This window comes from Rousettus aegyptiacus, unplaced genomic scaffold (assembly GCF_014176215.1).
Source record: "Rousettus aegyptiacus isolate mRouAeg1 unplaced genomic scaffold, mRouAeg1.p scaffold_m13_p_11, whole genome shotgun sequence".
Lineage (NCBI taxonomy): Eukaryota > Metazoa > Chordata > Mammalia > Chiroptera > Pteropodidae > Rousettus > Rousettus aegyptiacus.
The window spans coordinates 93759057-93784424 of NW_023416286.1; the positions used below are offsets into that span (position 1 = coordinate 93759057).

Genomic DNA, 25368 nt, shown 5'->3' on the forward strand with positions numbered 1-25368 from the left:
TTTTTCTCACCGGTAGAGCGAGGGCTCTCGCCCTGGCTGCTTCCCAGTGGCAGCGTCAGGGGGGCTGGGGGCAGTCCTGTGCCCGCCCCGGCTACTCCTGCTGCCAACAGCCCTCCCCCCACCCCCGCACCCGGTGCAGGCTGCAGGTCGGGCTCTGTCCAGGCAGCGGCTCCTCCCCAGGCCTCCCGTGTGGCACACGGCACAGAAGCATCTGCGTGGGTTTCCAGGACAACAGGGCCCATCTGTGGCTGCTCTCAATCCCCGGCTCCCAGAGGACGGCGCCGGGTTCAGTTCAGGAGCCGTGCCCGAGCTGACTGCCAGGGAGTGGCAGACGCTGGGACCTGGGCCACGTGTCCCCGGGGGGGCCCCGAGGCAGGTGGCGGCTGGTGAATCACAGTCGTTAGGGACACCGAGTGTTCGTGACTGTGCCAGCAGGAGGAATTGGAGTCAGCCCACGTGTTAGCGGAATTTGCCGGAATTAGGACGTGGCTGGGGTCACAGGGAAGAAGGGAGGTAGGGCGCAGACCCTCCGCGGCGGCTGGCAGCGCGGCCGGGGTTGTGTGGCTGTGTTCTGGAGCTGGGCCGGGCCACGAAGCGAGCGAAGGGCCGGGAGCAAAACCGCACAGAGCCACTCGCGGCCCCCAGCGTGTCCAGCCTCCCGGGAGCCTTCCGCGGTGCGGGGTCCACGACGGTGGCCGCCGAGCGCAGCACCCGGGTGGCGGGCGTGGCCCCCCGCGCCGGGGACCCCGAGGGCTGCTGTCAGCGGCAGTTTAGCGGGTCCCTGTGCACGGGGTTCTGCGGCCGAGCGGGGTCACGGCGCCTTCTGTGACGGGACCCACGGGCGCTGCCGCTGTTTCGGGACCCCGCCCCGTGTCCCCCGAGCGCAGGCAGCCGGCCCGGTGCGCGTGCGGAGCGGAGCGGGAGCCCAGGCTGGTGGGAGAGGGAAGCCCGCGCCTCTGCTGGCCCCCACCGGCTCTTCGGCCCGCTCTGTCACCGTGTGTGCCCGCACAGTGGGGCCACCTGAGAAGGGAGGGGACAGGGACGAGGACTGAGATGCACCCGGAAGGCCTTGCACGTGGGAGAGGCTGGCGTGGGCTCGCGGACAAGACGGCTCCACTAGGTAAGTGCTTGCTTCTGCTCGTCAAAAACAATGGCTTGTTTATCTTTGTGCGACACATGGGGTCCTATCCTGTCTTCAGCTGGGTGGATCTCAGCCAGTTCGCCCCGCCCCAGGGGACCTGTGCCCCGTCTGCAGACATCTGGTCGGCACTGCCTTCGGCGGGAGCAGGGCGGGTGAGCAGCGAGTCCACCGCACCCAGGGCGGGAAGGCCGCTGGGTCACTGGGCACACAGCACGCGGGAGGCCCGTGTCCGCCGGGCGGAGGCCGGTGCCGGCCAGTGGTTCTGAGCACGGGCTCCGCCTGTTCCCCGCGCTCCCCACGGGCGTGAACGTGGTCTTGCCGGTTCTCGGACGCCCCGGCTCCGGCCTGTGTCCCTGCCGTCACCGCGGTGCCACCCCGAGTGCAGTGGAGCTTCTGAGGGCCAGGCGGGCGTGAACGGGACCGCAGCCCGCCGGCCAGCCAACCCGCGAGACCTGGGTCCAGCGACGGCCCGCTGCAGCCCACGGTCGCGGGGGTCGTGCCCCGCTCAGAGGCACCTGCGGGCGAAGCAAGCCCGACGCGCATGTCGGATGCACACGCGGCAGATGTGGGTCTGGCCGTCCCCACGTCACAGGCTCCAGTGGAGGCCACCACCAGGTTCTCCCCGGGACGGGCTGCTCACCCCAGGTCCCGAGGGCCCACGGGGTCCGTGGTCGAGTCTCAGTCTCACGTGTCCTTGGGGCGAGTGGGAGCTTCCTGGGGGGTGGGGTTGTAGAAACGGTGGGGGGGAAGGGGACGTCTATCTGGCCCCGGCGTGTGGGGTGTGTGGTCACACTCCGCGCACGGCAGCCCTTCCCAGCGGGGCCTCCGGCTGAACCCCATGGATACCCGACTCCACGGCCCCTCCGCGGCCCCAAGGTCCTCCCTCACTTAGGTGTGTTCGTTCTCCTGCCGGAGGCCTGTTTCCCGCCGGCCGCGGGCCCCGCCCTGTGCAGGATGTTGGAGACACGGCGGAGCACTGGGGCCCCCGACACCCTGCCTGCCGCTGCTGCCCCTGCAGGGACGGGCACCCACCCGGTAGCTCCTGGGGGCTGCGTGACACCCCCAAGACGGCCTACTCCTCGCTCTCACTGTGACTGTGTGGCCTTGTGTGGCAAACGGGACTCTGCGGATGTGACTTAACGAAGGATCTTGAGAAAAGGACCCTGGATTATCCGGATGGAGCCATTGTCCCCACAAGGGTCCTTAGGATGGTGACAGGGTCTGAGCCAGACAGGATATGTGACAACAGACACAGAAGCCAGAGAGAGAGAAGGCATCTCCGTGTGTGCACGCATGCATTGTGTGTGCACACGTGTGTGTGTGCACACGTGTGTGTGTGCACACGTGTGTGCGTGTGTGTGAGAGAGAGAGGGGAGAAGGGTCCGGTGGCCGTATGGTCTGGCGTTGAGGCCGGACGGGCCCACCAGCGGAGGGGCGCGTGTCCTCTGGGAGCCGAGGAGGCGCAGGGCCCGCCCGGGACTCTCCGTCGTGGTTTCAGTGCAGTGGGAACTTCCCGCCCTACAGACCCCGAGGAACTGATTCCTGCCGTCCTAAGCCACTAATCTGACAGCCGTTTGTCACAGCAGCCACAGGGAGCTCGCGCGTTTCTGCAGGTTTCTTCCCGGGACTAAGTGGAGCACGGGGCGTCCAGCTGGGTGGGGCTCGGGAGGGGGGACGGTTTCTGATCCCCGTTTTAGGCTGCCGCATTTGTTGCCATTAAAGGCCTCAGGGTGAAGGGGAGACCTGCGACAGGAAAAATGGCCCAGAGCTGGGTGGAGGGACAGTGTGCCCCCCCCACCCCACCCAGCAGTGGACTCGTGACCCGAAGACCCCAGGCCACCTCCTCGGTGTGTTCACACTGTGTCACACAGGGGACCCTCAGGGGCTTGCTGGAAGGGACAGGCACACACGTGTCCACATTATGGGAGGCTTTCTGGAGGAACAGGCCCGAGTCGGTGGCTCTGTCACCTTGGGGTGGCAGGAAAAGGAGGCAGAGCTTCTGATGGAGTTTTACGCCATCACCTCTTTACCTGGGTGTGTGTGGTGGGGGGAGGGGACACAGCAAAGACCAGAAGCCTCTCGGGACAGGTGGCCTGGTGACTGGGAGCACAGAAGCCAGACGGGGCGGGAAAGGCAGGGGCGGCCCCACCCCACTTGCCTGCCTGCCCGCCCGCTCAGAGGACCAGACTTGGTGGGGGCCCAGGGGAGGTGGCCCATGGGCGCACGGCCACCCGCCCACAGCCGGGCCCTTCCTCCCGCTCCTGGGGCTGGCCTGCACACCTCGGGGAGCACAGAAACAGGAGCGGCCCCCCACCAGGAGAGGTGGGGTCTCCTCCGGAGCTCCTGCCCAGTCCAAGGTCAGGGACTCCGGGGGTGTCCCCCACCCTCCCGCTTGTCCCGAGAGCAGCAGGAGCGAGATCAGGTGCTGGCAAGGCTGCGCCCCCCTCCGGCTGCTGCTGCTCTCGGCACCCTTGGTGCCCTCAGCTTGTGGCCCTGTCACTGCGGCCTGTGACTCTGACTCTGTTGTACCTTGGGGCAGACGGGGAGGCGGGGCCTGGTGCGCTGGGCTCAGTGGTGGAGCCACCGCCCTAGGGCCCTAGGCCCGCACGACGCTCCTCCGCGCTCCCCAGGGGCAGCAGGAGTCCTGGTCCGACGCTTACGCAGACACACCGAATAGGTTTATGGGACACCACGTCTGACTGCAGGTAGCTCGCCCTAACGTGACGAACACGTGCCTTGCAGATGTTTTTAAAACTTAAATTTTTATTCTTTTTCCAAGGGTCATCTCTAGTGAACTTAATGCCACTAGTGACCCTGCGTTTGCCCGCTGGCGCCGGGGCTGCAGCCAGCCGGCCGCCGGGAGGGACAGACGACCCTCGCCGCCAGGCGCGCGCCGCCCCCGCCCCCGCCCCCGCCCCCGCCCGCCGTTTCTGCGCATGCACCTCGCGCTGGCCCGCACTCTAAGGTGGACCCGTGCGTCTTCACAGTGGTCCTGGGATCAGGCCTGCGGGGCGTTACCCGGAGTAGGGCCTGGCCGTGGTGCCTGCAGTGACCCCGAGGGACACGGTCCACAGACGTCAACAAGCTTTCAGGGCACATAGGAGCACCCCGTTTCCGAGCGTGGGGGTCCGGGACACTGGGACAACTCAGACGTGAGGACAAGCTTCGCGACGCTCACGAGGTGGCCGACTAAGGGTGCCAGGGCGCCGGAGTCCCCAGAGCGGGCGGCGCGGGGTCGCAGGGCCTCTGGGGAACGCTTTCCTTTCCCGCACGGCGCGGGACTTCTCCACGAAGCCCTGAACAGTCTTTCAGCGCCAACACAGATATTCTAATTAATTTTTCATGCCAAGAAACTCAGAGTGCTTTGTAGCGTTTGGATCGATTCCTGACGGCTACTGGAATTCCACTGCGTTTTCTGGAAGGTGGGCCAGCGCCTGAACTCGCTGGGGCTATCGGAAGCTTCGAGGAATTTGTCTGGCACTGGCGTGGGCATCTGCAGGAAACCGGGAGCCGGTGTCCTCACAGGCCCAGACAGGCTCGGGGACTGACCCCCTCCTGTCTGCCACACCCACGGCCTGGGTGACTGTGGGGAGCCAGACCCGCAGAGGTGAAGAGTACCTGCTGCCCATCACAGAGAGGGCAGTGACAGGCTCAGATGGGCCGCGGGAGCCGTGCGCCACCCCCAGAGGGACCACCGCCCTGAGTGCGGGGCACGCACCCTCCCGGGTCTGGCCGCGGAGAGCGACCACCGAGTCCCGCTGACCGACGAGGGAGGTGGAGCACAGAGAGGGGGCCTTGTCCTGGACCCACAGACTTGCGCATGGCGACACCGGCGTTTCAGACCCCAACTGTCGGCCTCTGCAGCTGGTTTTCCCCACGCTCCTCACAGCGTCCAAGTGTGGTCAGGGTCCCCGGGCCAGGGACACGGGTCCTTGGCTTCTAACATCCGGGGTGGGGGGAACCCTCAGCTGGGACAGTCTCGAGCTTTGTCGCACTTCTGGGCACAGGTTTGCTCGGCCCCATGTTTGTGCGCATCCCCCAGGCATGACGAGGAGCTTCCCAAGCACCGGGAAATTAAAGTGGTAAAATATCATCACTCTCCAAATAGGTGTCGCTTAAAACTTAGGATGGGGTCCCCTCTTGACATGGCAGTCCCCAGGTTCAATATTCAGGACGGGCAGAGTCGCTGTCCGAGCTTTGCATGAACTCCTCAGGGCACAGAACGGCCCTTGCAATGCCCGCTGACCGTGCGGGGCCACTCTGCACTTCGAAAATGGCAGCTCGTGTGAGCACGGAGGGGGTCCCCACACCCCTTATCCACCACGCCGTGCAGGGGGTCCCGTTAACTCGTTTATGCTTCATTCTGTCAGTGAATCTTTACTGAAACATAGTGTACACCAAGCGCTGTAAACCCGGGGGGGGGGTGGGCTGTAAACCCCGGGGTGGGGGGCAAAGGCACACCTGACACGTGACGCACTCCCCGGTCTCCCGAGCGTGCGGAGGGGCGAGAACACAGGTCGGAGTGGCAGCAGCACCTGTGCCCGGGGACAGCTGAGTGGCCACAGGAGGCGTGCAGGCGGAGGTAGGGGAGGCGGTAGGGGGAGCCAGACGACGGGGGGAGCGGGGGCAGGCCCAAAGTTGCTCTTGAAGGAACCGCGGGAGGAGGCGGAACCTGGGGAATGAATTCGAACCCCACTCCAGACCCCTTTAAGTCGGTGCCGGCGGGTGACTAGTCACAGGCGGGTTCTGGAGAAAGGAAACAGAGTTACTCAAAGGTCCCAGGAGATGTCACACTATTTGGGGAGTAGATGGAACAGAATAAAAGTGGAGCATGATGGGAAGTCTTTCAGAACCCAAAAGGTCCATTTCTGCTAGAGTTAACTGATAATTTTTAAAAATGTGTGTAAGTACACGTACACACACACACACACACACACACACACACACAATTACATCTCAACTTCCTTAAATCCAAACCTGAAGTGATCTACTTGGCAGCTGGTTGAAATGTCTTCCAAGGATGACCTCAGGGCAGTGGTCCCCAACCTTTGTGGCACCAGGGACTGGTGCTCCTACGAGAATCTATCTGTGGCCTGATGGTGGAGGCGGAGCTGAGGCGGTGATGCTGGCGCCGGGAGCCGCTGCAACGCTAGAGGGCTGGCCGCTCACGCGCGGATGGGTTCCTAGCGCTCCATGGACGGTACCAGTCGGCAGCCTGGGGAGTGCGGACCCCCTGCCTCAGGGCACGAGCTCTGGTGCTGACATCTGAAGGGCTCACAACACATATGTAACATGTAAGGAGTGTTGAAAGTGAAACTTAAGAAAAGGAAAAAGGCCCCAAGGCCCAGGCTGCTGCGCCTGTGGAAGCCTAATCGGCATTGCTTTGTCCAGAACTGCAAACCCGCCTTGGGCGTCAGGGCTCCAGCCTGAAGTCAAGCCGACCCCACAGGAAGCAGCTGTGTGCAGGATAAGCAGCAGCTCGGCCCAGCTGGAGGAGACCCGTCCTGGGCCGCCCGCAGGTCTTTGGGGAGCCCGCCCCTCGCTGTTGCTGGACGTTGGGGGTTCGGAGCGTCCTTGGTCGCCCTGCGAGCAGAAGATGCTGGAGGTGTGGAGGCCACAAAAACAAGACCGAGCTGCAACGTGTCGTCCACTCCGGTTCTGAGCATTTTTCTTTATATTCTGGACTGTAGAACGATGTAGGCCATAGGTTTTGACCACCGAATATGTCAACAGCGCATCCTTTCCAAAGGGTCAAAATCCTTAAGCACGAAATTCCATTGAGCCGCGTTTGCAGCGGATTGAGGCCTCGGCCAGGCAGCCCTCCGCTTCTCGGCAGGGGTTGGGGTTGGGGGGGCTCACAGCTGTACCCACGAGGAGAGCGGGGGCGGCTCGCAGCGCGCACCCCTCCCGAAGGGCCATGGCGTGCACAGGTGACGCGCCCCAGGGAGCGCGCTCTGCGCCTCGAGCCCCATTTCGCGGGACTCGGTTGCCTTGGGGTGGGCTCAGCGAGCGCAGGGCGCGGGCGGGAGCCTCCCCCTCCCCGTGTTCCCGGACCCCGCCGCGCCGGCGCGCTTCAGTACGGAGCCGCCCCCTGCGCCCCCGCCCCGCCGCCTCGCGCTCCTCCCAGCGGCTGCGCCTCCACGGACGCGGTGAGTGCGGGGCCGCTGCCCTCCCCGGGCGGGCGGGGGAACGCGCTACCCGGGGGTCGGGGGCAGGGGGCAGGGGGTAGGGGGCGCCCGCTGGGCGGGGCCTGGTCGCCGGGAGGATCGCCGGCGCGCTCCCAGGCGCGGGGAGATGCCCGGGACGCGCGGGCGCTCGCACAGGTGCGCTGACGGCGGCCGCCCCGCCCCAGGCGCTCACACAGGTGCCAGGAGGTGGCCCGTGCGCACGCGCGCTGAAGACCACCGCGAGGACCCGCGTCCCGGGATCGGGTGGGCGCCGGGGTGGAGGGCGAGGCGCAGAGAGGCGAGGTAGGGGTTAGGGGTGAGCCCTGAGAGGGAAGGCCGCGGCGAGACGCCCGCGGGAGACGGAGGACGAGGACCCGGTAACGGTGGCGGGAGGAGGAGGGGGAACCGAAGGGGTGGGTGGGGGATGGGGCGCCGATCAGGATGGGGCGGCGGGGGATGTGGGGGATGGGGCGCAGATCACGATGGGGCGGTGGGCGGAGGGGGGGGGGCGGACCTCCCACCCAGCCGCCCGCAGGAACTCTCCAGTGGTTCGTGCGGGAGGCCAGGGACAGCTAGCTCGCAGGGCGTGCGAAGGGGCACGACGAACCCCCGCTTAGCGCCGATGATGACCGCTCAGGAGGACACAGCCTCGGGCTACCCCGGAGCCACCAGCCGGTCCCGCCGCCCACATGTCTGCGCCCAGCCGCGATCAGGGAGGAGCCGCGCCCGGCCCCGGCACAGCGTCCCTGGGGAGGCGGTCCGGGGGTCGTGGTCACGTTTGCGGCTGGTGGCTCCAGCTGTCCCCTCCTAACTGGGGGCAGGCCCGGCTCGGCGCTCTAGCCTGCTCGGTTCCCAGCCGCAGGCAGGCGGACGTGGCGCTGACTCGGGGGCCTCCATCTCAAGGGGCTACAGGAAGCGGTGCTGGGGGGAGTCAGGATCTGGGACCGGGGGACTGGGGGACCAGGGGAACGTGCTGGAGTTTGTGCGGGGGCCGGGCTCCGTGCCTCCTGGCTCCTTGCCCGCTCGCAGCTCCTTGGTCCTCCGCCCCCGGTCCCCGAGACCGCTGGCCCCCGGGCCTGCTGCTGCGGTGCCGGATTGCTCGGGGCTCCCGCGGGGTCTGGGCCCCCGCAAACCGAACGCTTTGTTTCCACTGAGCCTCTGGCCTGCGGCGGGAGCAGAAGCCCAGCGCGGTGCGGTGGCGCTTGTGCGCACGTGCCTGACACCACGGAGGCGGTCGGGGTGGGGGGCGCGGGAAGGCGCGGCTTTGAAACAGAGCCTGCGTGTGACCGGCTGGGCCTGCAGCAGCGACTCCAACGTTATGGGGCGGAGTCTAAGTTCATTTCTCTAGCAACTGCGTCCTGCGCCCTCCCCTGCTGCCTTCGGGGTGCTGGGGCCCCGCCTCCCGGGCGCGGGTCTGGGCGGGGCTTACTCTGTGATCCCTCGCCCAGGCTGACCGCTTTGCTCCTGGAACGTGAAGGAAGGATTTTTAAAATTCCAGGACCTCCCAGGTTCCCAGGGAGCGGTCTTCTCTATGCCCCACTCAGTCTCCTGGCGAGGAGAGACTCTGTTTCTGCCCAACCCACTACCGCACACAGAGGCCCGGAGGGAGTGGAGGTCACGCTGTCCGCCCCCCCCCCCCCCCAGTTCTCAGGCCACCGCCTCCACCTCTCATCAAGCAGCAGCCCCTCAGCCTCTAATTAGGAACCCTGATGGGTGCCACGTCGCCCTTGGCCTTCCCCCCGCCCCCCCCCCACCCCCTGTGCGCTGTGGCCTCCTGTTGTTGGAATACTGTCTCCGCCGGAAGCCCAGCAGCGACTTCCACTGCCATCCACTTTGCGCCAGGGACCGCCGGGGTCTGCAGGTTCATGGTAATTGGCATTCCCGCTCCCCCTTATGTTGGCAACTGAGCAAGAACTTCAGTGAGACAAAAAGCCCTTTGAGTTTCCGGTGGGAATTGCAAGGCACTTCTGAGGGCGCGCAGAATGAACAACAGTCGAAAGAGTTTGCTCCAGTGTTTGACGCAGTCCTGGGCTTGGCAGGAGGACGGAGGAAGCTGAACGTTGTCCACCTTGGACCAGGACTAAAGACGGTCCCCTGCGGCGTCGCTCTGTGTGCTAGTCCTGCCTTCCGGTGTCCCATTCACACAGGGACAGCCCTGCCTTGACCTGCAGGGCCCTCCGCCCATTACTGGGAGAATGGAAGAATCCGGAAATACAGCGTGAGGCCATTGTTTCATTTTAGCAGACGGCCCCATGGCTTCTGATTCCCCCCCTCCCCCCACAACACAAGAGTCTGCACTGGCCGTGGGAAGTGGGAAAGCATGGGGACCCTTTTTAGCTTCAAGTGCACATTTGACGTCTTTGTGCACCAAGGTGCACAGGCTCTCCACGCCGTGAACGCCTCCGTCCGTTCTCTAAACGCCAAAGGCACAATCTGCTCAGTGAAAACGGCTTCGCAGGATGCTGGGATTACTCACGCAGCTGCAATGCCGCCCAGTCTCTGACACCTGGTGGCCGGAGGCGGGTAGCAGCGGCTGCAGTGACCAGCAGCCCTGCCATTTCACAAGCCCGTCTTCCTCTGGCGACTCCGTGACATCTGCCCTTCTCCGCACTTCAAGGAATTATTGTCTCCATCGTGGCCTTGATTGAGGTTTTTCTCTTGAAATTATTGTAATTATGATAAAATCATACCCCAGCACTTGTTTACAGAATCACTGAGAATGGTAACTTTTGGAATAAAATAAAAACTTGGAGCTTACATTGGCCAGCAACCCAGTTCCTGCTGGAAAGGATGTTAAAATAAACAGTCTTAGAAACCGAAGCTATTACAAGTCTTGTGCAATGTATGATGGATTAAAAATTAATTTCCTTTAACAAATATTTATTGAATGGCTGCCATGGGTCAGGCACAGTTCCAGGTGCTGGGGGCACCACAGCCCCTCCCCGCAGCCCTGCCAGCTCGGATTCTAACATGAGGACGGGCATCAAATTGGGATCGCGTTAATTCATGTGTAACAACCGACAGACTGCCCTGACGGCGGAGAACCGTGTGTCGTGGGGGCCTCTGAGCGTGTGCACGCCGAGTCTGCTGCCTCGGTCCACGCCACTGTCGTCTCCTACTGTCACTGCTGGGGAGGCCTCCCAAGGGGTTTGCACGTCACTGCTGTCCTCTCGATCGGGAGTCACAGCAGCATTTACAAGTGTTACGTTGCACTGCCATGAGCTCCCTGTTGCCGCAGGGGGCAGTGCACAGCTCTGCACATGGCAGCAAGGTCTTTGTCGCCCTCGGCACCCTTGCTCAGCAGCCCACCCACACTTAGTGGGGCCATCGCCTTCATCCCTGTGACGAGCCTGGGGGAGCTGAGTAGGTCAGGCGTGCAGCCCTCCGGAATGGGATCGGCGTCCTTATAAACGGCCCAGACAGCCCCCTCCCCCTCCACCACGTGAGGATGCAGGGAGGAGACACCATCTGTGAACTAGGAAGAAAAACCTCACCAGACACCAGAGCTGCCGACTCCGATGGGGACTTGCAGCCTCCGGAGCTGAGAGGCAGAAACGGCTTGTTTATGCCCGGCAGGTGGTAACGCGGTTACAGCGGCCTGAGCGTCCTGAGACGTGCCTGAAACAGTAACATTTATTTTGCCTACAGGTCTGCAGCCTGAGCAGGCCTTGCGGGGACAGCTCTCCTCTGTGGCTCCGAGCCAGGCCTGAGCCGAGTCTCCTGCAGGCTCGTCTGAGGTGCGGGCTGAGCAGGTTCAGACAGCGGGCTGGGACGCCTCTGTCGCTCTATGGTTCCCTGTGGTGCCCGGCGTGGCAGCGTCAGTGCAGCCGGACTTCTTCCCTGTCTACCTTGGTTACCAAAGCCCGTGTCCCGGAAGAACCTAGCCCCGGGGCTGTGGCTCCACCTTCGCTAACCTGCCTTAGAAGTCACATTGCGTGACGTTCTCTATGCAGCCACCGGCCTGCCGGGGTTCAGCGGGCGGCAGCGTGCACCCTGGCTCCAGGGGAGGGGCGGCGTCTCTCTTGAGCAGCAGGCGCCGCGGAAGGACACGCCGCGCAAGGAGACCTCCGCGGAAGGACACGCCGCGGAAGGACACGTCCGCGGAAGGACACGTCCGCGGAAGGACACGTCCGCGGAAGGACACGCCGCGCAAGGAGACCTCCGCGGAAGGACACGCCGCGGAAGGACACGCCGCGGAAGGACACGTCGCGGAAGGACACGTCGCGGGGCAGCTTTGGTGCGGTCGGCCCCCAGACGCAGCCTGCCGCTGCCCGCCGAGTGCACGTCCCCCCACCTGCACGGGGACTCTGAGCCTCACCCTATCGTGGCATCAGTCTGGGCTCACGGTCGAAATCTGACCGGGAACGAACGGCCCGTGGGTGCTGGTCCTCGGGCGCAGTGCCTTGGGCACGTTGGTCTGGGTGTGAAGACCCGCTCACAGGGCGGGGAGATGCCTGCCCGGGCGCCCCGCGCGGAGCCCCTGCGCGTCGGCGCGGTGGCGTGTGTTTATGCACAGAGGGGGCGGGGAGATTGATGCCACAGCGTTGCCTCGTGCAGTGTGGGCGCTGGCAAATCCAAAATCCCCATGGCAGGACGCCCCGCCGGGAGCTGGTGCTGCAGCCGGAGGCCGGGCGTGTAAATGCATGTGTATAAACACGTATATAATTCTTCTGACTCCAAAAGTAACACGTTGTAAACAATTTGACAAGATCAGAAATTACGGAAAAAGAAACCATCATCTCATTATCAGTGTGTCTTTTAAACTTTCTGGTATTTTTCTTATTTTTTTCCGTTTTCCCCCTGTGCGTGTGCAGACACTAACCTCTCTCTGTTTTTAAACGGCGCATGCTGTTTGCAGCCCGGTCTTACGTAGCCCTGTGGCACGTAGGAGCCTTTCTCACAGGCTTAGAAACTGCACGACTACGGGCGGTCGGTCACGTGCTGGGGAAGTGTCCTTGTCCAGAGGGGCAGCTTCGGTTCAAGCTGCTGAGCCCTGGATGTTCTGGGTGAGGCAGGGCTCTGACTGGGTGACCAACCTGTCTGCAGCTGACACGTCGTCTGAGGGCTGTGTGACAGCACAGCACGGGGTCGCGTGGTCCCCCACTGCTCCCAGGCCACATGTGTTGGCCTAAGGTGACTGGTAGCAGCAGACTGATACAGTGTCACGTCCTTGTGCTCTGCGCGGTACCCAGAGTGTGTCCTAGAGTCCACAGAGGTCTGCAGCGTCCAGAGCCCTTCCCAGGGGCTCCTGAGCTGTGAGGGGCAAGGCTGCTCCCCAAAGACCCCAGAAGGGAGTGGCCTACCGCCACGCGCCGCCTTCAGGGCGAGAGGGGACCCAGCATCGACAGAAGGGCTGCCCTCTGTGTGGCCTCTGCTCCCTCAGCGAGGTGCGTGGGAGCCGGGGTCCACGCTGCTTGGCACCAGTGCGCCGTGACCGCCCATCAGGACAGGAGGCCAAGCTGCTCTGATTCTGGGCCACAAGATGGTGGCCCAGGCCTGGCAGAGACGCGTCACTGCCCAGTGTCACTGCTCCAGGGCCGACTCGTGTGCCCAGCGAGTTTCCCCTCTTCACAGAACTGCAGCCCTTGAACACGCTGCAGGGGACGTGCCATCCCCGTGCCCCGCAGCCCTGCGTGGGGGTCACACCCTCCTTGGCGTTTTCACTCAGACTTACGTGGCGTGTCCAACGCGGAGCAATGTTTTCCCAAATAAGTGTCTTCTCTCACCCTGACCTCATCATCACCATTAACTCCCAACCTGCATCTAAGGGGACATGCCGTGGAAATCAACAACAGTTCGGGGGCCTTCACCGTGGGCCGTGCTCAGCCCGGTGCTCAGGGCCTGCAGAGACACAAGCGGTCACAGCTTCCGGGGTTCCATCCAGATAAGGGCAGAAGCGTCCAGTGTTTGCGTCCTCGCGCATACCTGGCTGCTTTGGGGCTGTCCTCCTGATGGGGTGAGTAGACCAAGAAGACTGCACTTGGTTTCGGTCAGTTGCCGGCTTTGCTTGGTCTGCTTGGTCTTCTGAGACGAGGACCTTAGTGTCTCTGGGCATCGAGTGTTGTCTGTGGGCTCAGGAGCCTGTCCTCAATGTGGCCCCTGAGGTGGCATTGGAGATGGCCGAGAAGGCACCAGGGAGCATGCCTGTCTTCGCGGTGGGGGCCAGGCTCTGTCCTGTTGGGAGCTTCCTGTGACTGGGAGCCGCTGTGTTCTCTGTGCCCTGTGGGCTCTTCACGAACACCCCCAGCCTGGGCAGCCCGGGATGTAGGCGCTTGTGTGTGTGAGAATCACTGCCATTTCGGGGAGGACCCCCTCACAGCGTGAGCAGGAGGGCAGCAGAAGCCCGGGCAGAGGCTGGCTGTGGACCAGCTCAGTCCCCTCTCCCGGCCTTCGCCTGTTCCTCCGAAGGCCTGCCCTGATTCCCGCCCATCACCCCCTGGGGCCAGGTCCTTTCTCTGCTTCAGCCTGAGGCTGGCTGTCACTGCAGGAGGGGACCCAGAGGCTGACTCTCCAGCACCGTGCTCTGGGACAGGGGGTGTGTGCTGGGCTGGGCCTGGGGCAATCCTATAATTTCAAATCCACGTTTTGTGAGTATAAAAGCAGCGTAGGTTAGAACACATGCAAACCTGGCAGTTACGTGGACGATGAGGACACCTGTCTGCGCTCCAGCACCCAGAGCACACCTGGGCCTTTCGCAAGAACTTGTTCCATGAGCGGCATCGTGGTTCCTGATAGTTCCACGTGTGTCACTTTGTGTAGTTTTAGAACTTGCTTATATGTGGTGTTTCAATCTGGGTGGTTCTCAGGGCTGTTGTTTAGTTTCCACAACTAACATCCGGTCACACACTTGCTCATCAGCCGAGTCTGCGGCTGCCTGGCAGACCCCGTCTCTGTGCTAAGGACCCAGTGATGACAGCAGTGTCTCTTGTGAATTTCACATCCTGATGGAGAGGTGGCACCTGCCTATAAGCAGATGAGACTTCTGTGCGGACCAGAGAGCAGGGCAGCCACAGTGGTGGGGGCGGGGCGTGGGTGGAGTGCGGGCAGAAGCTGCCGCAGCAGCCACAGCAGCAGCGGAGGTCAGGGGTGAGCGGAGCTGTGGCCGGAGAGGGACAGAGCCGGTTGTGGGCAGCAGGAATCGCGTGGCAGAGGCTGGTGACATGCACACACACGCGTGCACACACACACGCCCAGCTCACGAAGGGGGTGCGGCAGTGAGTGTCCTGCGTCTGATGGAGAGGCGTTTTGGCTGCGTGGAGAGGCGAGGGCAGAGGTGCCCTGGGAACTGATGGCGAGGTGCCTTGGTTGCCGCCCAGGGAGCGGGACTTCAGGAAGAGCCATCGCGTAAACGCGCTTAGAGACGTTCGCAGTCAGTCTGGTTCCTTCGGTTGAGGCCTGCGGGGACACTCACTGGCCATCCCCCGTGTCCCTCCGCGGAGGCTGCTGAGCGGGAGCTGGCGGACCCCGGGCTGGGGCGCCCGTCGCGCGCAGCACGCCCGCCACCTCCGCCTGCCTGGGGACCGCGAAGCGTCCGATCCCGGGACTGCAGACGGGCTGCCCCGGGCCACGGACGAGCTGCCGGGCTGTTCCGGGGGCCTCGGCCCCCCGGGGCGTGGATGCAGCAGAGCCAGCTCCCGGCGGGGGCTGGTAAGGGCAGGAGCGTCCCGGGCCGTGGCTCCTCCTGAGGCTGATGGCGATGCGCGGTTGCGTCACCGCTTATTGGTCTGTAAAGCCCGGTGGGAGACACGCCACCTCCCGGGACGGCTGCTTGTGAGGTTAGATGTGTGTGTGACGTGACACACACGAGGACAGCGCCTGGCCCAGCAGTCGCTCGCCATCGCGGCCGCGTCGCCACCGGGCGTGGCCGGGTTACTGCTCCTCGCCAGGCTCCCTGCCCCCCTCGGGGCCGCGCCGCGGGGGGTCTCGTGGGTCAGGGGGGCCGCGACCCCCCGCGGGCCGACCTCCGGGCACGCCGCCTTCACACCTTCCGAGGCCCCACCCAGCCTCTCCCCTTGCGTGTCCGCGTCCGGAGTGTCGCAGGTGCTGTTCCCAGGGCCTCCGCTCTAACGGGCTGTGGCCCGGAGCCGTGTGCGAGAAACGTGTCGGCGTGACTCGGCGTGACTCGAGACACCGGGAAACGCCCTGAAGCGGTGCGCCCTGCAGAGCCCCGCGTTAGCGTCCTCCAGCTCTTTGCGAACTTCAGAAATTAAGCTAATTATAATTAGTTGAAAGGAACATTTTTTTAGCATCCTGTCTTATTATAATGAAGCCTATTTAATTTTAAATAAACTAATAACTACATTAAATACATAAGTAAACTAACGTCCACATTAGGAAATCATACACAATCTTTTTTTTTTTTTTTAATTTCACATTAAGTGAAATAATGGAAAAAAACTGAAAATTTCTGTTTAGGTATTTATAGGGTCAGTAAGAGGTTTATATTCCTCAGGGAGAAGCGCTATATACATTATACCGAAATAAACACATTCTGATCAGAACATGTGCTGAGCACAGGCGGAAGGAAGCATGCTGGGCACCCCCCCCCCCAGCCTCGCTGAGGCCCCTACGGACACCAGACATCCTTCAGACCCCTGTGCTTGGATTCTATCCAACATCTGCGTGTGACAGGGTGACACTTGGTGACAGTCCCTCAGGATGACCCCCTTGGACCATAGGGGTCGGTAATCACACTGTCACCATGGTGGCACTCTCACGGGGCCCTCCGGGAGCCTCCGGTGGGGTCCCGACTCCAGAGGCAGCCACCCAGTGGGCAAGGAGACCCGGATTCCTGTGTCGGTCTCCAGAGGTGTGACAGTGCCAGGGGATGGTCACAACAAAAGGGGCTCTAATCACAGTGATGGGCTGTCCAGGGGGCAGGGACAGTCACTAACCTTGGGCTGCTTTAACACCATGTGAAAGGGCACGGCCCCTCTGCCAAAGGACCTGACTTGTCCTGTGGAGTCTGACTGCCTTCTGCAGAGCGGGGCGGGGGTTCTGAGAGGCCTGATGCCATGGTGACCGGTACTTCCGTGGAGGAGGGGCTCTGGGGGGCCTCAGCGCATGGCATTCAGCAGCACCGCCCCCTGACGTCTCAGTGGCAGATTCGTGCGTGCGGCATTGCCCTGGCTACCTGGACGGTGAGCAGGGGCTCGTGCCAGCGAGCAGAGGCTCCCGGGTGGGCCTCAGCGAGGCCGTGTGGCTGTGCCACGGTTGGTCCCTGCTGGGGCAGCAGAGACACAGGTGGGGATGTGGCCGGATCCCATGGACCACGTCAGGTCTGTCTCATCGTGGAGCCAGAGCTCCTGCTTCACCGTAGGTGCAATGAACCCCTCCTTAGCTGGGCTCCCTCTGCCTTTAGACTGAGTCCCCCGGGCTTTTGAAACCCAGAGTTCCCAGCATAAGCTTTTGTGTCCTACTCCTTGCCTTTCCTATAGGTCTGTGATGACTTACCTGAAGGTCATTCTTCCATATTCTAATAAGGGCCACTCCAAAGGAAGAACTGGAAATTCTGGGACACTTTCCAGGGCTCCCCCCTCCAAAAAAAAAAAAAATACTAAGTCAATTTTTGGAAGCCCTAGGTCTTGTGTATTGCAGAAATTCTAAAAGAATGAGCCAAATGGGAGGGCCGGTCTCTGCCTTTATTCCAGATGTTAAGGTTCGTGTGTGTTTTGGGCTGAGAGAGGTTGCGATGCCCTAACTTTTTCCTGACTCCCTTGGACGACTCGGCTGACTGGCGAGCCCCCTAGAGTCCCTGGCACAGCACGAGTGACCTCCCAGAACAGCCTCGTGGTTCTGCCTGTCATCACATTGCCTGCTGCTGCTGCATTCTTTCCACTCCAGTGGACACAGCCCCGGGAAGCAGGAGGGGAGCGGAGGGAGCGTCACAGCTTGGTGGCCCGGCACAGCTGAGTCAACAGCACGTCCCCCATGCTCAGTACCCCGACACTCAGGCCCAGGGCACAGCTCAGGGTCCTTGGACATTTCACACTGCTTCCTGCATCCTAGGGCAGTGCCTCTGGCGTGGCACATTGTGCATCTGCCACAAAGTTGTTAACGGTGTTGGGGAGAAGGGGGTGGGGGGCGAGAGAGGGAGTTCAATGTCTTGAGTCTCCAACTTGAGACCCTTAGAGTGGGAAGGCTTAGTAGTAACACGGCACCAGGAAGAGCAGGGCAAGCAGATAAACACGTGCACACACATGCACACGCGTGTGCACGCGCACACACCCTCAACTCTGAGCATTCGCAGCGATCAGGCGAGGGGATTAAGTGTGCCGAGCAGAGAACCAGCGACGTGGAGGGAGGCGGGTGCGTGTCATTCGGTCTCGTCTGCTGACGGCCCGGGAGCCCCAGCCGCGCGGCTGTTTCTTGCCCTCTCCTTACTCTTCCTCGGGGTGGGACACGACGGCCAGGGAGCCCTCAGGACGGCTTTGCCGCTTTGGGAGAGGTTTCATTATTTTCTAATCCACCCGCAGGTGCTCGCCTCTGCCTTCCGGGCACTTCTGGGTCAGTTGGTTCTTTTTTCTCCCCTTCGGCTCTCCTTGTGCTGCATGGGGACTTTTGGGAGAGCTGCTTCTCTGCGGTTTTCCAGACATCGAGTCCGAGATGAGCAGCAGCTTGGGCCACGGGCCCAGGAGTGTCCCCGGCTCCTCTCTCCAAATGTTTGTGGTAGCAGCAGGTGAGATGACAGACAGGGGAAGATGCGGGAAAACTGCCACCCCGTTAGGGAAACCGGGGAGGGCGCAGGCCGGCCACGCTTCCTCGCGAGCAGCTCTTAATTACACACACAGGACATTTCATCAGGTTGAAAATAGTGACCTGCTGATACCTGACTGCTTTTGACGCCCAAGTCCTACAGTGTCACACGGTCGGGCCCGGTGTGTTTAAGCCCCTTTCCCTGAACTGAGTCGATCTCAGGGGGAAGCGTGAGAGGCGCTTTTAAGAATCCCTCCGTTATTCTGCACGTCCCATCACCGCCCGCCCAGCAGGACAAGCCACAGTCCCCCTCCCACCGGGTCCGACTTCTGTGACCTACAAGCTGAGGAGGGAAGCCGCTGACAGAAAACACCCTGAGAGAGGCAAATTCAAACATCCTCTCTTTCTCCCACAAACAGGAACAAGAAGAGTATGGCGGGATGACATGGAAGCACCTGACGTTCCCACAAAGGAAGTGGCGGAGGAAGGCGGGACCGATAAGCCAGGAAGGCCCCTGTGATGTGCGCCGTGACCTTTTCCCACAGCCACCTGGAGAGAGAGTTCCGGACTCGCCCCCAGGTGAACGGCCCAGCCCTGCGCATCCTGGCAGCTGCGGACGCCAGGACCCAAAACAGACATTCTCCAGCGGGCCTTTCCCGATTGCCAATGACAAATGGGAGTCACAGAAAAAGAAAGCTTCCCGGGGTGGATCTTTAAAAAAAAAAAAACAGAGTTAAAATCAAGGTTCGCAGTTCGACGCCCCTGCCTCCCATCTGCTCATCCCGGGACTGTGAGGGAATGTAAAGCGGTCAAGGCGGGTTTGGGAAGGGGGCGCGCGCCCGTGTTGTCGAGTGTGCCTGACGGCGCAGTCCTGCAGGGAAGGAGCCTCGGCGGGGCAGGGGCGCGTCCTGTGCGTTGACTGGAGCCCCGCTGCACCGGCTTGCAGGCCGCGGGGACCCCGGCTCGCGGCTAGCTGAGGGCGACACCGCCGGGGGCGAGGGAGGCAGGGCGCAGGGCGAGCCGCGGGCGAGGCCGGAATCCCCAGAGGAACCTCGACCTTGCGCAGCCGGAGGTCATGGTGGGCTGCTGAGCCGGGGGCGCACGCGCGCGCGCGCGCGCAGCAGCGAGGGGCGGCGCTGCCATGGAGACCCCGGTGGCCCCTTGCGTCCTCTACCCGGGGGACGACCAGGGCTGCGGGCCTGAGCCCGGGGGCGCCTCTGTGCAGGGAGCGTGTGCGCAGGCTGCGGGCCAGGGCGGCGCGCCCGAGGCTCCGGGAGAGGGCAGCCTGCAGCCGCCGGATGCGGCCGAGGGGGAGGGCGCCGCGTCCCCGGCGCAGACACCCTGCAGCCTCAGCGCGTCCCTGTGTTTCAGCTCCGGGGACGACTCCCCGCCGCAGTCCCGCGCCTCCGCCGCGGAGGACGCAGCTTCCTCGCCGGCCTCGTGTCGCAGCAGCCCGCGGGTGGTAGAGAGACAGTGGGAAGTCGGCAGCGCGGGCGCCGCGTCCCCCGAGGAGCCCGCGTTCCCGGACGAACTCGCGTCCCCGGAGGAGCCCGGGGACCCCGCGCCCGTGGCCCCCGGCGTCGGGCCCGCGCACGGGGAGCCCGACCTGGTCATCGAGGTGTCCGGCCGCCGGCTGCGGGCGCACAAGGCGGTACTGGCGGCGCGCAGCGACTACTTCCGCGCGCGCGCGTCGCGGGACGTGCTGCGGGTGACCGGCGTGGGCTGGGCGGCGCTGCGGCTGCTGCTGGCCTACGCGTACAGCGGGCGCATGGCGGGCGTGCGGCCGGACAACGTGGCTGAGGTGGTGGCCGGCGCGCGCCGCCTGCAGCTGCCCTGCGCGGTGCAGCGCGCCACCGACGCGGTGGCCCCGCAGCTGAGCCTGGCCAACTGCCTGGAGGTGCTGAGTGCGGCCAAGCGGCAGAGGCTCTCGGAGCTGCGCGACGCCGCCTATCGCTTCATGAGCGACAACTACCTGGAGGTGCTGCGCGAGCCCGCGGTGTTCGGGCGCCTCTCGGGCGCCGAGCGCGACCTGCTGCTGCGCCGCCGCCTGCGTGCGGGCCGGGCCCGCCTGCTGGTCGCCGCGCTCGGGCCGGCCGCGGAGCGCGCGGGCAGCCGCCCGCAGAGCCCGTCGGGGGACGCGGAGGGCCGCGGCGACGCCGCCGTCTACTGCTGGCAGGCGGAGGCCGGCGAGTGGCGCGAGCTGACGCGGCTGCCGGAGGGCGCGCCGGCGCGGGGCTGCGGCCTCTGCGTGCTCTACAACTACGTGTTCGTGGCCGGCGGCGTGGCGCCCGCGGGCCCCGACGGCCGCGCGCGCCCGTCCGACCAGGTGTTCTGCTACAACCCGGCCACCGACCGCTGGAGCGCCGTGCGGCCGCTGCGCCAGGCGCGCTCGCAGCTGCAGCTGCTGGCCCTGGACGGCCACCTGTACGCCGTGGGCGGCGAGTGCCTGCTCAGCATGGAGCGCTACGACCCGCGCGCCGACCGCTGGACCGCCGTGGCCCCGCTGCCCCGCGGCGCCTTCGCCGTGGCGCACGAGGCCACCACCTGCAACGGCGAGATCTACGTGTCCGGCGGCTCGCTCTTCTACCGCCTGCTCAAGTACGACCCGCGGCGCGACGAGTGGCAGGAGTGCCCGTGCAGCAGCAGCCGCGAGCGCTCGGCCGACATGGTGGCCCTGGACGGCTTCATCTACCGCTTCGACCTGTGCGGGGGCCGCGGCGACGCGCCGGCGGCCGGGCCGGCCGGCGGGGTCAGCGTGCTGCGCTACCACTGCCTGGCCAAGCAGTGGAGCCGCTGCGCCTCGAACCTGCGGCCCCCGGGCGCGCCGGGCGCCCCGCAGCCCTTCCGCTGCGCCGCGCTGGACGGCGGCATCTGCTGCGTGAGCCGCGCGGGCACCTGGCGCTTCGTGCCCCCGCGGGACGGCGAGCCCGGCGCGGACGCGGGCGGCGGCTTCGAGCCCGAGGCGCTGGGCGCCCCCTTGGACGTGCGCGGCGCGCTCTTCCCCTTCGTGCTCAACCTGCCCGAGAAGCCGGACCGCGGCGAGGAGGGCGCCGCGTAGCGCGCGCTGGGGCGGCCTGGCGGCTCCCTTGGGCGGCCCTGGGGCGGAGGAGGCCCCGGAGCTGAGGACAGAGGGGATGGAGGAGGGGAGGAGGAGAGTCGCGGACTAGGCGTAGCCACCGGGGTCGCTTAAACGCTTTGACGTCAGCTTGCCAGGGACGCCCCACACTCTTCGCAGCGCTACATTAAGGTCCGCTTTGCTGTCGTGCATTCCTTTTCGCTTCGCTTCCATTCATGGGGTCGTGGTGGAAGATGTGGAGGGGTGCACACAGGTGACCTTAGGGATGACACAGGTACCTGAGGGAGAAGGGAATGGGGTCTAACAATGATGCTTCAAGGTGCGGGGTGGGCTGTGGTGTGTTCAGACTGTGCCTGGGTGTTACGTGGTTAGGGTGTACCCAGGCTGAATTCACGGGGTACAGGGGGGTCCCCAGGATGCGCTTGGAGTTCACTGGCGACCCTGAGTGCAGTGGACAGGCGCCGGGCTGGGGTTCTGTGGGTACCTTAGCTTAGGGCGCTGGGAGGAGGGACCCTAGGAGAGGCCACCATGACCCCTGTCAGCACCCACAGGGAAGAGGCACAGGTGTTTCTGCTTATGTTTAAGTGATAACCAGCAAGGGAAGCTCTTAAACCCTGTAGCTTAGTTAAAAAGTTCCTGCCACCATGTCCTCGAGCTTTGCCAGCTCAGGTCCCATCTGATAAGCATCAAAGGTAAAACTTTTGAGCACCAATATGTTTTCTCCTCCAACCGGCATGGCAGTCTGTCCTGCGCGCCGCAGGTCCTGCCCACGCTCGCCTGAGGCGCAGCGAAAGCCCCCCCAACCCCCCAGCTGGTTTGACATTCTCAGGTTAGCCGATGTTAACATGGACCTTCGGGGACAGAGCAGTGACTTGCTATCACTTGACTCTTAAATCGGTGTTTACCGAACAGCTTATCTCGAATAGGAAAAGTCACCACCAAGGGCGCGTGTCTGTTTTAACCTTCGATAGCTACAAAGTGTGCTCAGGCACTTTCACGCTTCCTAATGAACTCGAAGAGCGAATTATTCCCCCCAAAGAAGGTAAAGATCATTTATTTTCAACGGTTCTAAGGACAAACACTCAAGAGCCTTTAGAACCCACAACTTACAATGTTTTTAAATTGGTATGTAATCGATGAAGAAAATTAATTCTTAAAAACATTCTAAGAACATGCCACAGAGTGACAACGAGTGTATTTATGTGAGGGGAAATAACATATATTTATGATGTAGTTTAGCAGGTAAGCTACGTTTTTTGTAATCGAGAATTCCCAAACGGTGTAACAGTTAACGTGGAACGCGCTACTTTGATAGGGCACAAGGATTAAAAAGGAATCAGTCGATCTTTCCTCATTTGTTATAGCAGTTTCCTTTTCAAAGATGCACAGAGTTTTCTATTCATTCAGAGTTTAAGGATGAACTGCATGCTCATGCACAGAGGCGAAGCGATGTGGATTCTGAGTCCAGTCCAATTTTTCATCATAACAGGAAGAGCACACACTGAAAGTTTCTGCAACGTGATTAGATGAAATCACGCGTAGATTACTGTTATTTACTTGTTAGTCCACTGATGGGAGTTACATCTCTGTAGCAACCAGGGGGTAGTTGGGAAATAGGTTATGCTTTATAAAGAGTCTGTGGTTATGAAAGTTAGCAGTATGTTTAGCAATGATCAGCTTGAATCTTATGCATGTGCAGAGGACTAGAATTACTTACAGTCTCAGCTGGAGGGCGTGACGGCGACTCGTGTGCTCGCGAGTCATCGTTCGTGAACCGAGAGGCCGGCTTGGCCCCTCGGTCAACCATCTCGGGAAGGAGAGGCCTGATATGTTGGCTCTTCTGGGAAGAGACTGGACAAGAGCTTAGGGTAAAAGGAATCAGTGTTCTCGTAAAGAAACGGATATTTCATGTTGTAGTACGTATTTCTCTAGGGTTTTATTATTTATGCTGAAACTTCTGTATGAAATGGAACCAGGCTAGTATTTTCATTCCTTAAATAGCAAACTCATAGTGTTCTCACTGTGATTTTACTAGAGAAATCATTCCTGTCACGTTGACCACGGGAAAACAGAGTGCTGAAGGGGGCTTCCGGAGTGAAGTCGCTCCCACAGAGGGTGGACGTGCGGGCCGGCGGGTGTGGACGGCCCCCGGCCCCGGCCCCGGCCCACGTGCGTTTTCTGTGCCCTGTCCTGTGATTAATCACTGGGGAGTGCCCGTGCTGGGCAGAGCAGTGCTTCTGGCCCCAGAGTCCTGGGACCTGCCATGTGGAGCACACAAGGACAGCTGGAGTGTCACATACCTTGTCCCTGACTGGCAGCAGCACACGCAGCAAACCGGGGACCAGCTCACTTCGCTTTCGGGGCCGGTCCTGGGGTGTGCAGCCCCTGGGTTGGCACCAGTTAAGTCCGGCCCCCGCTGAAGGGGCGGACTCGCCTCTGGAGCTCTGGTGCCCGGGGAAGGGTATTTCACGTTCAAGGTGACGCTCTTAGTCTGCACCCAACACTATATTGAAAAATGGAACAAAACTGCGCTTGGCGTTGGATCAGTTGGCAGGTGGAGCTAACGCATTTGCGTGGACATTGGTCCGGGGTCCGTGCAGGCAGGACCTGGGGGTGCAGGAGGGAGTCACCCTTCGGTCCATCGACAAGCAATGACCTGTGTTGTCGGTCAAGGTTTGTTTGGGGCCCAGGGGTGCAGGCTTAGCACATCCTCATTTCCTCTCCGTTTTCACCCCTGGTCTCGGGGGGGGGGGGGGGGAGGGGGGGGGAGCTGAGCACGAGCCCGGACTCGGCAGCTTTGCGGCTTGGGACCTGGCGATTTCATCTCCGAGTTTATGGTGGTGCCTGTTTCTTTTCCTTCAGGAGAATGAATACTGTGCGCGTGCTTTTGCTACTTAGTTAAAACTTCTACCTGTATCAGCTTCGTTACAAATTCTTAAGGAGATGAATCCCCTGCTCCATTTCTGTTAATTTCTGCTGTCACTTGAGTAACTCTGGTGGCAGAGGTTTAATCTGCTGGTCTCTTGGGTAACTTCCTGTAAAAGATTTTGCAATGCGATGCTTTTGCTGTCCTTCGCCGCTTCCTCAAGTTGAGAGAGTTTCAGGACCTACTCTGTTGTAACACCTTAATGGGCTGAATGGAAATAAAAGCGTTATTTTGTATTCTGTCTTACTTTAGATGCTTCCTTAAACTTACAAAATGTTATATTTTGGCACTAAAAAAACCCCTAATGTTCATATTTCCCCCTTTTCCTCTGTAATGTCATCATTCGTAAGAAGATAATAAAAAAAGTTGAAAATGGAAACGTGCAGACGTGTTTGTTGCAGCCGAAGTCACGTCGGAGGCAGCGCCCTTCACGCCTTTGCACAGCCCCGAGGGGCTGGGCCGCGTGGCTCTGGCCCTCTGCGCCCAGCCGGCCATGCGGGCGCTCGCGACGTGCGTAGCGACTCGGAAGGAACCGGAACTGGAGGCCAGCTGGCTGTCGCGTGAGGGGGAGTCCTCCCAGGCTTTCCAACGCTCCCACGGCGCCGCGGCCTTGCCGCTGACCGCGGACAGACCAACCCGTGCCGGGCACAGTCGCTCCGCTCACCAGCGCTTCCCGGGTCTCCTCCCAGGCACGGAGGCTGCAGACCTGTCCGTGTGTCCGCTTATGCCGAGGTGAAATAAATTCTCGGAAAACGCCCGCACTCCTGACGTCTGTGTCCCCGTGGCTTGTCTGCCTCCTTCTCGGCAGCAGAGTACCAGGTGAGACGCCCTTGCATGGGAAGCGTGCTCACCTGCGGCCAGGCAGGTATCAGCGCCACCTGTGTGTGTGTGTGAAAGAGGAGTTCGATGCCCCCTGAGGGTCCTCCCAGCGACAGGTTCTGAGTCAGGTGTGTATGGGTGCCTTGGGCCCCCACCTGCAGGATGGGGACCCGGCAGTAACCCTCACGGACGCGTGGTGTGGGTGTGCTCTCCCTGACGGAGACACTTTGACAGGCGGACCGCTCGCCAGCCCGGGGCCCCCGCGTTTTCCATGTCACACGCAGGCTGGTCGCAGAGATGGCAGCACGCGAGGAGCAGCTTCCAGCACATTCTCTCCCGCCCCACCAGCCGGGCGCCCTTCTCGTTTGACTCGGTGGGCCTCGTGGCTCACTTAGCCATCCGAGAACCACCTCTGTGTCTTCTGAGTGTCAGCCCTGATCTCTGCTCCCCCGGCCACCCCACCGTGAGCACAGAGCCAAGCGCCCGCCACCCCGGGTCCCAGAGCAGGACGGGACGCGGGGCACGGGCCTTTCTCCTTCGGACT

The 25368-nt window shown here is 62.5% G+C and overlaps 1 protein-coding gene across 6 annotated transcripts; it reads left to right on the forward strand.

Moving 5' to 3' along the window:
• The first annotated feature begins 260 nt into the window (after positions 1-260).
• KBTBD11 (kelch repeat and BTB domain containing 11) lies at positions 261-23823 on the forward strand. 6 transcript variants are annotated; one of them, XM_036228981.1, is made up of 2 exons: positions 261-513; positions 18423-23823. In XM_036228981.1, the coding sequence occupies exon 2, from the start codon at positions 19145-19147 to the stop codon at positions 21059-21061; it is 1917 nt and encodes a 638-aa protein (XP_036084874.1). In that variant the 5' UTR covers positions 261-513; positions 18423-19144; the 3' UTR covers positions 21062-23823. The 6 variants fall into 6 exon arrangements, with proteins under 6 accessions (XP_036084874.1, XP_036084871.1, XP_036084870.1 ...); XM_036228978.1 differs by lacking the exon at positions 261-513 and adding an exon at positions 773-1120; XM_036228977.1 differs by lacking the exon at positions 261-513 and adding an exon at positions 7190-7290.
• Positions 23824-25368: the final 1545 nt, after the last annotated feature.

Bases quoted from the DNA above. Each gene is read 5' to 3' on its own strand.
- KBTBD11 (XM_036228981.1), top strand. From the start codon at position 19,145: ATGGAGACCCCGGTGGCCCCTTGCGTCCTCTACCCGGGGGACGACCAG.